Consider the following 16,907-nt stretch of genomic DNA (forward strand, 5'->3'; position numbering starts at 1 on the left):
TTGAGGTACATGGGGATATCAGGGTTTAATTTATATTCACATGAGGGGCAATTTCCAACATCTGAACAGAATTTTGAGATAAAAGGAATAAAACAAACCTCGATGGAGAGTGTTCTTCACCGTCATGGGACTTTACACAGTAAGAGTCTTCAAGGCAGTTGCTTTGTGATGCTGTTATTTCAGCCATTTGTATTCAAAAAATGAACTAGGGATTCAAATGTGGCCATGAAGAAAGCAAAGGTCTGACAAATAAACTAAGAAAGCTAATGGCTGGACAAAATTTGATCCTCTGTAAGATAATATTAACAAATATCAGCATTAATTGCCTCTCCAAAATTTTTTGACTTTTTTTTTTATATTTATCCATCCCCTTTCCATCTTGTCAAAGTCTTTGTCAGAATACTGATTTTAAAAGATGACAGGATGCTGGGTGACACAGTGGCACACACCTGTAATCCTAGCAGTTGGGGAGGCTGAGGCAGGAGAAATGCAAGTTCAAGGCCAGCCTCAGCAACTCAGTGAGGCCCTAAGCAACTTAGTTAGACCCTGTCTCAAAATAAAATATAAAAAAGGCTGGTGATGTGGCTCAGTGGCTAAGCTCCCCTGCGTTCAATCCCTAGTACCAAAAAAAAAAATGAAAGATGACAAGATTAGAATCTTAAATGTCCAAATGTGTTTTCTAACATTTTCCTTTGTAGCAGTTTAGTTTTACCCTGAGATTAGTCAGGGTTGCAACTGAAACTAAAAATACACAATGCCTTCTCGTTATTTAGTGCCTTTGTTCTTTGTCTGCCTTCCTACCAATCTGAATTCAAAGGATTAAAGGAAAGCGTGGGGGTTGCTGAAAGGGACACAGAATTCATTGCTGTGCGCTGGCTCACTACAGACCTGCTTTGGTGAAGAAAAAGTCCCATAATGATTTTAGAATAGGTGTGTGGCACCTGTCAGAAAGATTCCTCATTATGCACCAAGGAGGAAAGTGGTCCATATAGCTGTTCCTCCTTCAGAGTTTCTGTCTTCTTACAGAACTCAGTCATATGAGAAATTCCAGAAAGTTCTGACCATCAGAATGTCTCCAAGGTAGGTATTTTATATTCACCTCCCACCCTTGGTGCATACCAGATGCCACACACACACCACACACGTGTACAAACACACACACACACCAGACATGTACACACTCATACAACATACACGCATGCATGCACACATATACATACAGACATACAACACCCACAAACACACACATATACACAACATACACACTTCATTGGGGGATTTCTCACATTGGCATCACAGATAACTTTTTGTAGAAACTGTTTCCCACCAATTTACTCATAAGCTAACACCCTTACTAAAAATCACCTTAGAGAGTTGACAGGAGAAATATAGAACAGAGATATCTAACTAGAAACATATTGACTAAACAAATGCCTTCTTCCTTCATAATGTTTACACAAAAGAGTAGCAACATTACAGAGTGTTACACAGTGAAATAGGGACTCTCCAGTGGCGGGAGATGGCCTCCCAAACCCCTCTTTGCCATAGGAGGGTAACAGGGTGGAAAAGAAGAAAGATGGGAGGAACACGAGTGAAGTGGTAGTTCTTAGCCTCAGTGAGTCAGGTGCAGATGCCAGGGCCAACCCCAGGGTCTCTGAGTCAGTTTGTCCGGCTCAGGTTCCACGTATTAGCCTTTCTAAGCAGTCTTCAGGTAAAAGGGTTCTGCCAGGCCAGGAGCCACACCCTGAGAAGTCCTGTCCTGTGAGACAATGGCTCCTACCCACATGGTTACTGTTATAGTCCTGGATCTCCATCAAAATCCACACTGTCTTGTCCTTGTGCACACACATTTAGTTTTGAGGTCCCAGAGACATAATGCATGCTCCTGCTTTTGGTCTCTTCCAAAAATTCAATTTAGTCAAACTAGCATGTGTTGAAAGCCCATTTTGTATGCTTCACGTGAATCCACAGTCCCTTCTCAAACTGTTAACAGCACCTGCCACTCCCATTTGACCACAGCAGGCCTGTAAAACCCAAAGACCATGAACTTGCAGCACTGCTTTCCCTGGCGGTTCCAGATAGCCTCCCCAATTCCTCTGGAGTATCTCAGCTCCGTCTTCCACGTCACTGCTCCCATGGTGTCCCATGCTGGGCCTTTTGCTATGGACAGTGCAACATTCCTGAGGGTTCTAGGTAAAAAAAAAAAAAAAAAACTTAACTAACCCACCCCCAACATCCCCACCCCTGACTTTGTGAGCAGACAGAGAAGGAACAACAGTGGCCAAAATGTGACGTCACTCACTTGCCATTTCCCTGGGTAGCCTTGGCCAAGCTGTTAATTTTTCAAGTTTCCATTTCTTTCTGTTTCTTCTGTAATGTCCTAAGGTACCATTGCCTGGCACAGAATACACGTTTATTTAATAACAGCAACTATTTGAGGGTTAAATGTCTAAAATGGGTGAAAGAACATGGGTGATATTCTTCTGAGTTTGGAGCACAGCCCTATTGGTTACCAATTACTTTATGTCTCTCAGGGTCACTCTCCTCATCTGTACCATAAAAATGATAATACTCCTCTTTCACACACATCCCCCCCTTCCTCCTTCCCTCTGTCTCTCCCCTCACTTCCCTCAGGTTTGTGATCCCAAGTGGCCATGTGGAACCAAACCACCAAGGTTTGAATCCCAGCCTTGGTATTTAGTAGATGTGTAACTTCGAGCAAGTTACTTGATTTTCTGGTGCCTTAGTTTCTCTATCTTAAAAAATGATTATTGTCCTCCAGCACACAGTCACAGACAATAGCTTTCTCAATAACACCTCTAAAGCTCAGGAAACAAAGTCAAAAGTTAGTAAATGGGATGGCATCAATTTAAAAAGCTTCTGCACAGTAAAGCAAACAAAAATGTGAAGAGAGAACCTACAGAATGGAAGAAAAATCTTTTCTAGCAACTCTTCTGACAGAGGATTAATATCTAGAATATATAAATAACTCAAAACTTAACACCAAAACCCCCAAAGTAATCCGGTTAATAAATGGACAAATGAATTAAATAGATACCTCACAAAAGGAAGAAATAAAAATGGTCAACAAATATATTAAAAAATTGTTCAACATCATTAGCAATTAGGGAAATGCAAATCAAAACTATATTGAGATTTCATCTCACTCCAGTCAGAATGACAGTCATCAAGAATGCAAATAATAACAAATGCTGGAGAGGATGTGGATAAAAAGAAATACTTTTATACTGTTGGTGGGATGGTAAATTATCACAACCACTATGGAAATCAGTATGAGTCTCCTCAAAAGACTAGGAAAATGGCACCACCATATGGCCCAGCTATACCACTTCTTGATATTTATCCTAAAGAATTTTAAGTCATTATCCTGCAGTGATACACGCATACCCATGTTTACAGCAGCACAATTCACAATAGCCAAACTATGGAACCAGCCTAGGTGCCTATCAACAGATGAATGGATCAAGAAAATGTCATACATATACACAATGGAGTTTAGTTCAGCCATAAAAAAAAAAAAAAAGAAATTTCTAGGTGCAGTGGCACATGCCTGTAATCCTGGTCTCTTAGAAGGCTGAGGCATGAGGATCTCGAGTTCAAAGCCAGCCTCAGCAACTTAGCAGGGCCCTAAGCAACTCAGCGAGACCCTGTCTCTAAATAAAATATAAAAAAGGGTTGGGGATGTGGCTTGGTAGCTGAGCACCCCTGGGTTCAATCTCTGGTACCAAAATAGAAAAGAAAATTGAAATTATATATCATTTGCAAGAAAATGGATGGGGCTAGAGAGCATTATGCTAAGTGAAATAAGCCAAACTCAGAAGGTCAAGGGTCATATGTTTTCTCTCATATGTGGAAACCAGAGAGGAAAAGGAAAAGAGAGGTGGGGGGGATCTTATGAAAACCAAAGGGGGATTAGTAACATAGAAGAAAGGGATCAGGCAGGAGATGAAGAGGGGAAGGGACACACTGGGGAATGATATTGGTCAAATTATATTGTTAAATTGTGTGCATGCATGAATATGAAGCAACAAATCCCACCATTATGTACAACTATAATGCACCAATAAAAAATATGGAAACAATGGTTATTATGAGGATTAAATTAATTGATATTTATAAAATACTTACAACAGCATAGTTAATATCATAAATGTTAATGGGTTTAGTATCCTCATTAGAATCTATGAACTTTTTGACATAATAGGTGTTCAACAAGCATGTTAGTTCTCTGTCTCTACATCATTAACCAATATAACTTTAATTCGATTTAGATTACAGATAGTGTCCACATCGATACTTTTTGAATTGCAAATTCATTCTCTTGTTGTGCATCCTCAGTGCCTTTCCAGCCTGGGAGGTGAACCCTAGAGTCACCAGAACAGTTGGTGGCAAAGGTTCCTCTGCAACACCTTTGAGATTCAGAAACTCAGAAAGACAGGTGATTTATTTATTTTAGAATCCAGAGGTTCTTTTATTAAAAATCAACTTTGGAAAACCTACAGTGAGAAAAATACCTTTGGGGCTTCCACTATTTCATCCTGAATTTGGCAAACACTTTATAGCCAAGCTAAAACCAATGGAAAATCCTGTCCCAATATATGAAGTGCCTAAAACCAAGCTTTTCCCACTAAAAGGGAAAGCAGGACTCTGACTTTAATAAGAAAGGGATCCAGGGACCTGGGATATGCAGCCATCCCTCACTGTTCCTACTGAGGGTAGAACATTCTCCTCACCTTCCTGACAGGAATTCCACAGATTGACTGAGAGCACTCACCTAAAAATCAAAGCAGGTCTGGAAGAACTGAGAGTGATGGAATAATGCTACATAAATTCCTGTCCAGGAGAAAGAACTGAATCTCATTGGCTACTAGGCTCTGGGAAGCAAGCTGCTAGTTTGGGCTTGGGCAGCTGAAAGAGGGAGATGGATGACATCAGTCTTGGCCTGACCTTTGAAGGACTTTAGAAGCTGGAAGGGATCTTAGTGGTGTTGATATTTCCTCCCCATTTTAAGGATGAGAAAATTAAAGTCAGAAGTTATGTCACTTGCCCAAAGTAACACATGTAACAATTACTGAGAAAAATATCATCAAGGTTAAAAGCCCTCACATCTCAAAGAGCACTCCAGTTTTTTCTCCACAGAGCATTTCATGTTTGAATGGTGAAGAGCCTCAGAAGGACCTTCCAAGCCAGGGAAAGGGAGTAAAGTGATAGTCAACATCTCCTATGGGCCTGGAAGCCATGGGTACAGGGCTGAACTGGAGGCGGGTAACTTGGATCAGCTTGGTGGAGATGCATCATGCACAACAATCTAATTTTATCCCAAGGAGCCTCTGAGAAGAGGAGGGATGAAACTAATGCCTGCAGAAGATTTTTAAGGAAGATAGCTTTTATAACTGTAACTGTATTTTCTTTAAATTTTGAAAAATGTCCTGTTGAGTAAATCAAATTTGTCCTATTAAGCTTTAGCTAAACATACTCTTAAAAGGATCAGACAACACTTTCGTCTGACATAGTTTAATAAATTCAAAATCTAAACTTTGTAGCTTGAAATTTCCTTTGGGCCCAGTAAACAGTGAGCGGAATTTCTGCAAGAATTCAGAGATGGTCCCTTAGACAGGAAGACCATGAAGTCAAAGGTAGAATTCTAAGATGTTTAAGTTGCTCAGTCCTTAGGCTCAGATCCCAACCCTCTAATACACGGAATTAGAAAAGTGTGGCAGTCCCCAGTGAGATATAATGAGATTCTTAATGCTATCAGGGAGCGAGGAGCAATTTTTCTTTGATGAACATGAAGCAAGGATATAAGGCCCTAAGTGAACAACGCTAAGTGCACCAGCTGCTGTCAATCAATATTTTGACCATTAATACTCATCCAGGCTTTTAGTCCAGTTTAAATGAATATCACCACGGGTTATATTTTAAAACAGTTATGGATTCTATCCCTTCAATTTTGAAATTGCACAAGTTATGGAATGTCATGAGAAACAAGTACCCATTAGGATCCCTGGTGAAGCGAAAATAATGCTTCCACTAATTTTTAAAAGCATCCTGTGATCCTTAATAATGAGAGAAAAGATACTTTTTATATAAGGAATTACCTGTATTTGGAATATGAGATTTATTTCCAATCAACCCAGAGACAAGTTAATCACCACACATGGTTTTTCTTGGTTCTACAACCCTTCATATGATATTTTAAAGCAAACAAATTAAAAGTTGTTTCTAATCATAACTATAAAAGAGAAGTTAAACCTTCTGCATGGTCACTTTTCCCATCATTTTCTCTAATTGCTCATTTTGGAAGCCTTTGATCCCTGGAATTTTTAAACTGGATTCCCAACCACACTGATTAAACATATCTACATCTGTTAAGTCCTCTAAAGGGCATTTGACACATGTCAGCTGAATGCCAGGGGAAGAGCAGTTGAGGGACTGAGTAGGGAGATTACAGGAAATTTGGTGCTTTGGGAAAAGACTTCTGGTTTTTGACATGGGGCGAACAACACAATATACCAAAAGTGAATGAGAGCAGAGACAACACCCAGAGAAGAGGGGTAGCTGTTAGGCAAGCTCTTGGATGAGCCCTAGGAGCAAGACCACGGAATCTCACAGGCTTCATTACAAGCCTGCATGGCAGAGATGGTGAGTCACAGGATTCTCTTAAATGTCATCTCCTTGAAAAGGGATATTTAAAAGCCCAAGTTGCAAATGTAGTTGGCTTTCTTTCTCTCTCGTTGGTTATCAACATGCCCCCAGCGGAGTGCCTGCAAAAATATAAGAGTTCCATCCTCAGATGGAAAAAGAGATATGTATACTTTTATCCTAAAATTTTATTTTTGTTTTGGAGGGGGACTCCTGGAAAGGAGAACCTATGTGACCAATCTTGAGGGGGTAAACAGCAGGAGGAAGCATCTGGATTGCAGAGACATATCCTCTCTCCTGGAAGGTCACTGGAAGAATGTTCTTGTTTTTAAAGTTCTCAGCATCTTTTAGTAAAGAGATATGGTTTGAATCCCAGCTCAGCAGCTAAAGAATGACATGACCTTCACCCCTCCAAGTCTTTATTCCTACGTCTGCAAAGGGAGGATATTGGGCTTGTGTTCTCTAAGGCTTCTTTCTCATCTATGAGTTCCAAATTCATTTACAGATACTGGGCAATTAATTCACTTGGAACTTCCTATCCCCTTGTGAGTAAAAAAAGTGTGTAGTAGAGTTCCTCTTTTTCCTCTGTTATAGTTCCAAGCTATTTTATTACATCCCTGACAGAAAGTCCCTAATGAACATTTCAGATATAATATTTAGATCATCCCTGAAGAAGAAACACAAGAAGTCACTCCATATGCATGGTTTTCAAAGACTGTCCTGCAAGATGAAAATGAAGACTTTTTGCTAATATATTAGAATGCATGATAGACATGGACTCTACCATGAGTGGCTATTTGGTTTGGGGAAGTCACTTCACTTTGCTGAGATTAATTTTCTGCCTCTGAAAAATGAAGAAGTTGGAGAAGATCCTCTTAAATTCCCACAGTTATGATTCTGACAACAAAAATTAAACAACACTAAAATATGTCTTTTCGTTGATTTATATAGCTCAAGATAACTCAAAAAGATACTCAAAATTCTATTAATGGAATATATGTACATATATGTAAATACATATCTAATTTTATGATTTTTTATATTGCACTGGTTCAGAACTTGCTTTCAAATAAAAAAGCTCATGAAAGGAGCACAGAAATTAGACAGCTCAAACCAATTCCACATTTATAAACTTTAAGCCTAAACTGCCTTAAGAGTATACCTTAAAGAAATGCTCTCTCAACAATAATGCACAATGCACTCCTATTTTATAATTTTAAAATACTAAAATATCTTACAGAGTTCTTGAGGATGAAAGGTAATCTGGAATTTTCCAAGTTCACTTTAGAAATTATGAATACAAAATGTGTCTGAATTCTAGTAATTCACCAAAATTTAATCAGAAATTAATGCCATCAAAATTTAATCAGTTTTATCAGACTATCTGCTTACCATAGATAAGCTGAAATTGGTAAATGAGTCAGGGTTTTGGCAAATTCGGGTTTTGAAGAACTCTTTCCATCTAATAAAGGTTGATAACCTTAAATCTGTGGTGTTTTGCTAAAGTATCCATAGCTCTCTAATATGATGCTACATGGTTTCTGGCTTCTCAGAGTTTGTCCTATTCCCTTGTCGATTATTTATTAGTTCAGACAGAAAGATTCCAGTCCACTGATGATGGAAAAGGGCTAATGCAGGAGTCTGGGCCTTCGTCTCCAACAGCATCACCTCCCTTCTCTTGGGTTATTTCTCTGCTGATTATGACACCCCCCTTTCCAATTTTTACTGTGTGCTTTAAGACCCTTAATACAAAGGAACTGAAGGTGCTCTAAATGGATTAGCACATTGACTTCCTGAAAAGAAATTACACTGCTTGGCCTAGAACTTTGGCCTTATACCTCAAGTATCTCCCAGCAGGCTCTAGTTAAGGCACGGGATTTCTTCTGTTCTCAGATCACATTACACATTGTTGACTTCAGGACATCACGTGGGTAGCATATCAAATGTGCATTCATTTTGTTCCATGAACCTCAGGGATAAAAAGGCTTCAAGAATTCCAGAATGAGGGAAACTCAGAAAGTATGTTCTTTGCTGTGAATTACAGCAAGGGCTTACTTGTTTCCATTGTATTCAAAGTTCCTGCTGGGTATTAGGCTGAGGCAGGTATGGCAAAGCCAACAATTCCATCAGTGACATCAGTTTAAAAACCACTCGTGTCCTGCATCTTACTTTAAAAGATGATAGTACAGCCTGGCTAATCTCTGCCATATTTTATCAAACTTCCTGAAGGGATGACATGGTGGATTGTACAAAAAGAGCAATATTTGGGGAGTTTGAAACTTTCAACAAATGCTTTTCAACACTTTGGCTTCCAAAAAAGTAAAATGAAAAAGACACGTGGCAAATATAACTACTACTGATGACAATTTTAAATTAGAATGTCTGAAATCAGGCTGATGAATGTAAAGTATTGCATAAGGAAACCCTAGTGTATTTATAATACCTTCGAGTCTAAGAAAATAAAGCATCCTTCAGATAATCAAAAAGGATTTAGATGCAATGATTGCCTCAGAAGGGGTGGGGTCTGTTTCTGCAAAATTTCTTCTTGGAAGAAGTGGACAGGAGAAGGCTTTTCTCCTTCCAATGTTCAATGAAGTTATTTCTAGAACTTCACACAGGCTCTCAGGGTGAGGGCATGAAGGCTGCTCTTTGTGATCGCAGGACCATCACTTCCCAACATCATTACAGAAACAAACAGCGAGCCTAGTTTGCCTCCCCACATGATAAGGGACCCACAGCTGTCAACAGACTGGCATTATGTGCTCCCCAAGAACATGACTATGACATTTGCTCCTGTGACAAGGCAAATTTCGGCAGCTCGTCTGGAAAGAGATTAGCATTCATCAGGCTGCAAGCACCCTTCATCAAGTTAATGACATTTCAATCAGCACATTTTCTCCAGTTTCGGTACTTTGCCATCTGAGCACAAGTCTCTAATTACGCCCAAGCAACAAGTCTCACATCAATCCCACCATTTATACACTCACCGTACACCATCGCTCCTCCAGTTTCATGCAAGAAGCGGAATCGATGATTTTTAAATAACCAGATTGTCAAAATGGTAAGGATGAGCAAAAAATTAAAGACAAGCAGCTCGACCGCTCCCTGATGTTGAAACTGAGACTCATCCTTCTCTGACAGAAACCTTTGCTGCCTCTCCATTCTCCTGTCCTGTTGGGATTCCTGAGATAAAAACCTGAAGCAGGCTGGTTTATCAAGATCTGCCTAAGACAGCCTGACTGCCTGAGAATTTCAGAATAAACACTGCCACTTTACTTGCTACTTTACAAGCATTCTGCCCTGGCTTAATATTCAGATGGCTTCTAGTTACAACTTCCTGTTTCTCTCTTAAAGCAGCCTCGTCTCTTTTCAAACTCCAGAGGGTGGTTTCATCATGACTCCTGCTGTCTTCAAATGATTCATTCCATGAAAAATGTCTTTCCGAGTGGGCAAGCTGCAAGCAACAATTCTGAGTTGCTTGAGTCACGTCTTAGGGTTTCAAACAAGTTTGCTTAAGCTGAGCATCTGGTGAATTGTAGATTAATGATAAAAAAAAAAAGTTCACCTTACATCAGCAACATTTTCTAGGTTCAAAAAGGGAATATGGGGTTCTTAACCTCACCCACACTTGAGGTCTTTCCTCTGCCATCAGAATCTGCCAATGTGAAGTGGATGGGTTGCTCAGGGGTGACCTGCAATGCTTTTAGGATTTTTTTTCTTTTTTTTTTAAATTTGGGAAGCATGAATTTAGTATGCAACTCTTTGTTTAGCTTCTTATACTTGGTAGTCAGAGAGCAGCGTTTAAATTCTGAATCAATTGTGTTAACAAGAAAAATGAAAGCTAAGTCAAAAAAGAAAATTCTATCCTTGTCTCTAACTGTGCCATTTAATTATGTTGAACCAAGAAAGAAAGAAAGAAAGAGAGAGAGAGAGAGAGAGGGAGAGAGAGAGAGAGAGAGAGAAGAAAAGAAAGGGAAAGGAAAAAAGTAAAAGCAAAACAGTATAATTGATGCATGAATGGGTTTTTCCTTCAACATTAGGCTTCTGGCGCTCACCTCCAAGACCCCCAGAAATCTGTGGCTGATGACAACCTCCTCTGACCTGGGTCCCAGATGAATGGTGCTACCCCAGCACTGAAGGTTCCAGAATCACAAGAGCCTATTGTCCATTTGGCAGGTTGGTTCTGGTTGATTTTATACTTCTATGCTTTTTGAAATGTAGCGAATCAAGACGATAGTACCTAACATGGTCTCTGCTGCTCTTTTAGCCAATGTTATGACCTGCTTGCCTTTAAAATGGATCCCATAATGCAATGAGATGTATCCTGGGGTTAAGTGTGGGTTTTCTTCATTTCACCACATCATGGTAACATAGGAGTATTAATCATCAGGATTTGCATTTGGATAGAATTAGCATTTGATTTATACAATGTGATTCATTGAGTAGGCAGAGCCCAAATACACCAGGAAAAGTTCACTGTCACCAAGAGGTAGAGGACAAACACATAATAGCGCTGGGAGCTGACTACCTCCCTATGAACAGTTCCGCCCTCAGAGAGTTTATCAACCACTTAACATAAAACTCTGCTGTATCAGCTTCTTGGCCTTCTGCAACGTAGAGGCTGATTTCCTCTTTGAGTTGAGCTCGGCAGGGGGTATTTATGAGCACCACAGATGTGCTCCCAACGCACTACCCTTTTTGGCAGGCACTTCTGTGATGACTAATATCCAACGATTTTGAAACCTGTCAGCTAATTCTTGCAAGCATTTCATGGAGCTTGCTAGCAGGTTCCACCTTTATAATTCTGCAACCCCACAGGTTGAGTCTTGAGTTGTTAGATTTACAAGATAATGCACACACGCAAAACCTGGGAGCTTCCTGTTCTTTTTGTTTATTTGCTTGTCTAATCATTAAATTACTTTGGTTTTCTTTCATTGCAACTATGCAACTATGCGAAATAATCTGAGTGAAATAAAATTTCCTTGGTTGTTGTATGGCATCCAATTTCACTCTCCTACCCAATGCAGAGACTCAGCAAGAGGATTAAAAATTCCCTGCAATATTTTGATTGGTTTATACATTGTTTTTAAAAGTCTGAATTTGATGTCAACATATTGAAATTAGTGGATTTCACATAAAAATCACACATATAACTTCTTGTGAAAGAACATGTAAGATGGGGCCTCCTGGCCCTCCTCACGTGGCCACAGCTGGTTAGGGATGAGTGGCCAGCCTGCACCAGCACATTCATCCCCCTTCACTCACTCCTGGTCTCTGTGTGGTTCCTGCATACATTCGACTGTGTGGTCTCTGGGTTTTTCAGGAATGGAATCCACTCACTATTCTATTTCCTGATTCTGATCCTGCTTAACACTGGGGTAGAAAGCTGAGAAGAGGGTGCTCAGGAGATTTCTTTCATTCTTTCACTCAGAAAAATCATTGGGCTTCTCCTATTTTGTACTTTCTTCTCAGAATATTGGGTTTTTGTTCTGATGTGCCAATAACAGTAAGATAATGAATTATAAATGCATAACACTGAAGCATTACTGAAGACTAGGAAATATGTTAGGGAAGTAAATTTAGTCTGATTTAATATTCAGAAAACCATTCTGCAGATGAGAATTTTAAGGCTCAGATGAGGTTGCTACCATATCCAAGGCTGCTCAGAGAGTAAAAATTACAATTGTATGTGAGGTTTAATGGCCTTAAGATGGCATTTCAGCTAGTATGATGAACTCATTCTGGCTTGTCAAAGACTTTCCTGATTTTAGTGCTGAAAGTTCTATGTTCTAAGAATCCCATCAGTCCCAGGAAAACAGGGACAGCTGATCACCCTAACTCTCCATATTCCTAAATCCTATACTGTCAATAATAACTCATCTTCATGAAATTCCCAAAAGAGAGATTCACACAAGGAAGAATGTCGTATAAAAATTAAGGCACTGCTTATTGGACCATAACCCTTAGTGCCAGTTTCCCTCATGAAATTGAGATGGAACCTAAAACTTAGGCACAAGGCCCAGAGAAATCATTGGTCATTGCTAAATCCCAGTTGTGACACCCACTGCCCACTGAAGGGGAGGTTCTTGCTGCCAGATGCAGTATGCAAATAAGTAGCAGCAAAGATAAAGAACAGAAAGGCCCGGCCTGCTGTGATCAGTATACTCTGTCTCTGCAGGACCCTCAGCCCCAGTGGAACAAAGACCAGGAGAGAGGACCCTTCCAAGTGGTGGAACCTGGGGTAACACAGCAATCCCACCCACTAGGGAAAGTGGTCCAATCGGCTTTGCAGAATCTAGCCAATCACCTGGAAGCACTTGCTCTATTAAGAGAAGAGTGGGTTTTGAGATTAGGGGGTAGAGAAGAAAAGCATCCCCCTTGCTGGGGAGACAGGTCAAGGCAATTCTGGCATTGTCCCTGTGATCTTGTCATGTCAGTCCTATGCCATCAAAGGGGGTGATGGCCTTACAGCTAAGGTCTTAGAAATGAGTAGGGTCCCTGATGGACACCCTCGATTGCTAGCTCAGGCCCTTCTCGTCCTGTTTTTTTACAATCTCTCTTTCTACCCATAGATCTTTGTCCACAGCCCCTCACCCCTTTCATCTGGACATGGCTTCGCTTCAGTAGCAATAATAAGCGTCAACCCATCAGTCCCCTCTTCTGTCTTGCACATCTCAAAGGGTCAGGTAAGGGGAAAAATCAGCCCATTATTTCTCACTTCGTTTGGACTCTGCTGGCTCTACAAAAGCAGAGGTCAGTGAGGCCAGTCACAGTGGTTGGAACTTGTCCCTAACCCAGGATGGAGGCTTCAGGGATAGAATGAAATATGAGCCAAGGTCAGGGAGGAGAAGATGGAGAGACACTAAGATGCAGGTTGTTTAACTCCAAATTCTTGAAATCCAAGACTTGAGAAAATTCATTTCTTTGATCTACCATTAAGAGTCCACATGATAAATTCACCTATTTCTTAGTACAAAACTTCTATTCTGTCTCACAAACTAATAACTCCAACCTCCTTAGCTCAAAGAGGCTTTGTCCCATCACTTCTCTGTGTTAAGTTATATTTTTGTGGGAACTAACAAAGAAGGGTACCAGGCTGCTCATCTCTCCAAAGAGAGAAAAGACACAGGAGAGAAGGCAGAGCCCCAGACAAGGAAGCGCTGAAATATTTTCTGGAATGAAGTATGTAAATCCCAAGCAGATTTTAACAGTCACCTCTTTGACCCTTCTAAATCAATTCCAACTCCAGCCTTGAAGACAGCTTCCATTGGGCAATATATTAATTCAGGTCCCCTTGTTATGGAGCTGGGGCCTTCTGAGAAACTGAGGCACCACAAAGACACCACCAAGTCTCATGACCAAATCAGAAAGATTTCAGACATGTCACTCAGAGTAATTGGATGAGTTTATTGGAGAGCTAAGGAAAAGAGAAAGGGGATACCCTTAAGGGAGAAAGTGGATCTTTCTCAGAGGAGAGGGACAGCGTGCCTCTCCTGCACTCCAGTTTTACTGGGGTCCCAGAGAAGTTTCCAGAGAGTCCTGCACAGGTCCACTTCTTGACTTTTGACTGACAGCCGGGTGACTTCAGACATTCAAGTCCCCACTGACATGGTAACTCAAGGTCACCTTGACACCCGCTAACCAGTTCTAATTGAATTCTTAACCATACATTCTTACAGATTTTTAGGTTAGAAGGAACTATCCTTATCTCACAAGAGTTTCAGAATCTGGTCATAAGTCTTCTCCTTCAGGGCAACTTGGGTTCCTCTTATCAATATTCTGAGTCTGCATTTCTCCTGCAGTGAATAGGTAGTTTGCTGAGGAATGTAACATATCCTGTTCACTGAGGCCAGGCAGGGCTGCGGGTAAATTGCTTCTCAGAAAAGAAAGCATCTGGAGGTCAGCAGAGTGGGCCTGGTTTATAGAATTATTCTCTTAATGTCAGGTTCCCCCCATTCACATCTGTCTATCCCCTCACAACCTCAAAAGTCCTGAGAGGACTTGGTGCAGATATTTAATTACAGACAATCCCAGGTATCACCAGCAAGGGCAACTGCAAAAAGACTAGGTAATGCCATTTTTCAGAAAAAAATATTTTAATTTTCATTGTAGCCTAATCTTTTCCTCACTTCATCCACATCTTTTTTGGGATCCGTGCACTTTAGCTTTAAAAAACTCAATTTATAAATATGCTCAAAAACACCCCTTAAGTAACACCTAGGATGAATTTCATGTATGCAAAAGGCAGCTAAATTATATAATAAATTCTGTGACAGATAATATGGTTCTCTTAGATAAGAAAGCAAATCATGTCTTATGGCCAAAAAAGTTAACAAAGTCCCCAGGTCGCCTGTGGACAGGAAATTCATTTTGCTTTCAAATGCCATTTTATGATGGCAGTATCATATCTAAAGTGTAAGCTTTAAATTCAAGTCTAAAATTACACAGGACTCTCTGAAGATGGTGTAACTTGGCATTTGCACGTGCAAACACATAGTATGCTGGACGCCCTCACCCAGGGTTTTCTAAATGAATCTTAAATCAATAACAGAGGTTACTTGTTAATTCAAATCCAGAACAACAGGTTTTCAAGGGATACCATAGGACAATATTATTTTATTTCTGTAAAATTGCTCTGCATTACTGTGAGGAAAACACACAGCAATTTCTCAAAGAAAGATACAGTTTATGTTTTTCTCGTATCACATGTAGATTCAAGAATTTGAATTTGCCTAGGCTAAGTATGGATATACAAACAACAATAACTATATCATCCAGTCAGGAGATCCAAGTATCTACATAACTCATTGGCTGTGCTCAGGTAAGTATGGGAAAGAATGCTTCTCAGAATATAATCAGGACCTAAAAATCTCAATGAAAGCTACCACAGAGAATGCTATGCTGTAGTTATGTGGGAAGATCTCTTCCTGACACCCAGACCCCAACAAAATCACTGGAGATTGCTTATTCTTTGGATGCTTGCTAAAAGGATAATTTGCATAGTTTTTCTTCAGTAAAATTGGACTTCAAAATTAAGGGGCCATAAGTATTAAATAAGTTTTAAATGTTAAGTAATCTTTAAAAAAAGTCCTAACTATACTTTGAACTTACTTCAGCCTTATCTGATAAGATACAACAGTTTTGAGAATTGTAGAATTTGTAGAACCAACTAATTGTCAGAAATTTAAGATTCCAACAACAGTGGATTCCATCAACATCTACTCTTTTAACTGATGTAGCTGTGTGAAAAACAGAATTGTTTTGTTTGAGGGTGAACAAGCTAAACCTCTGTATCCTCCTTTCTTCCGTCTTAACCCAAGGAGAATGCAAGACTTTGGGGGAAGGTGTTTGAGAACGTGGCTTAGACCAGAGGCTTCTTACTTCAAAGCTACAAGGAGGCAGAGGACCACCATACTGCTGAGGTCCAACCTGGTCTGCTACACAGAATCTACATCCATATACTCAGCCTAAAAAAGGGAGGCCTCCTGCTGGGACACTTTCAGGGCTCCATCCATTCCCTCAACCTGTGGGCTTACTTTGGTGGTCAAAGAAGGAGAGATAAAGGTTCAATCTTTGCTCCTGAGCCCAGCAAACTCACCTCTGTGGGTTTGGCTCAACCAATGGGATGCCAGGCTCACTCATGAACAATTCCTAACCCAAGGGATCAAGTGTAAGGTCAGAAGCTCCTTTATGGCACTTCCAATAGATCAGAAGTGTAGGTAGAAGTTCTTTCCTGCAGGGACCACTCTGGAAATGTGGGGACCAGTGTAGAAAGGTTCTCCAGTAACTCTCCCCAAGTGTTTGTTCTCCAATTCTGCTGAGCTGGCCTGCTATCAGGCCAAAGGGAACTTCCTCTGTGCCCTCTGAAGGCTATGTAAGTGATTCTGCTGAAATGAACAGGAGAAAAGGCATCCAAGATTATTATGTACAAGTGCATGGGGGGTGGGTCATGAGAATGAAAAATGAGCACCCATAATCCAACGAGCATCAAAAATCTGTAAATCCTTCTTCATAGGGAAGGGGGGCTGTGGGGGCTGCAGGCACATCTAGAGGAGGAGTAAATAATTTTTAGGGGTACAAATAGTGCTGAAGAACACACAGTAACCTGGGAGAAAGTGAGCTGTGGAGAAGGAGGTGACCACTGTGGAACCACACTGCACACAAAGGCTGTGTTGGTACACAAATAATGTCTCTCAGGGAAGAGCCCCCAGAAGAGTAGATGACAGTGTCTGGGCAGGTGTGGT

At 40.4% G+C, this 16,907-nt stretch overlaps 1 protein-coding gene across 1 annotated transcript in view; it reads right to left on the reverse strand.

The window, feature by feature from the left end:
- SLC9A9 (solute carrier family 9 member A9) overlaps nt 1-9,968 on the reverse strand; it is a 561,779-nt gene extending 551,811 nt beyond the window's left edge. The window contains exon 1 of the mRNA XM_081301714.1: nt 9,651-9,968. Coding sequence (XP_081157840.1) covers nt 9,651-9,825 — 175 coding nt within the window. The 5' untranslated portion in view covers nt 9,826-9,968. The remainder of the gene's footprint in view (nt 1-9,650) is intronic.
- Between the last annotated feature and the right edge of the window lie 6,939 nt (nt 9,969-16,907).

The sequence above is a fragment of the Spermophilus citellus genome (genome assembly GCF_964194105.1).
Source record: "Spermophilus citellus genome assembly, chromosome: 7".
Lineage (NCBI taxonomy): Eukaryota > Metazoa > Chordata > Mammalia > Rodentia > Sciuridae > Spermophilus > Spermophilus citellus.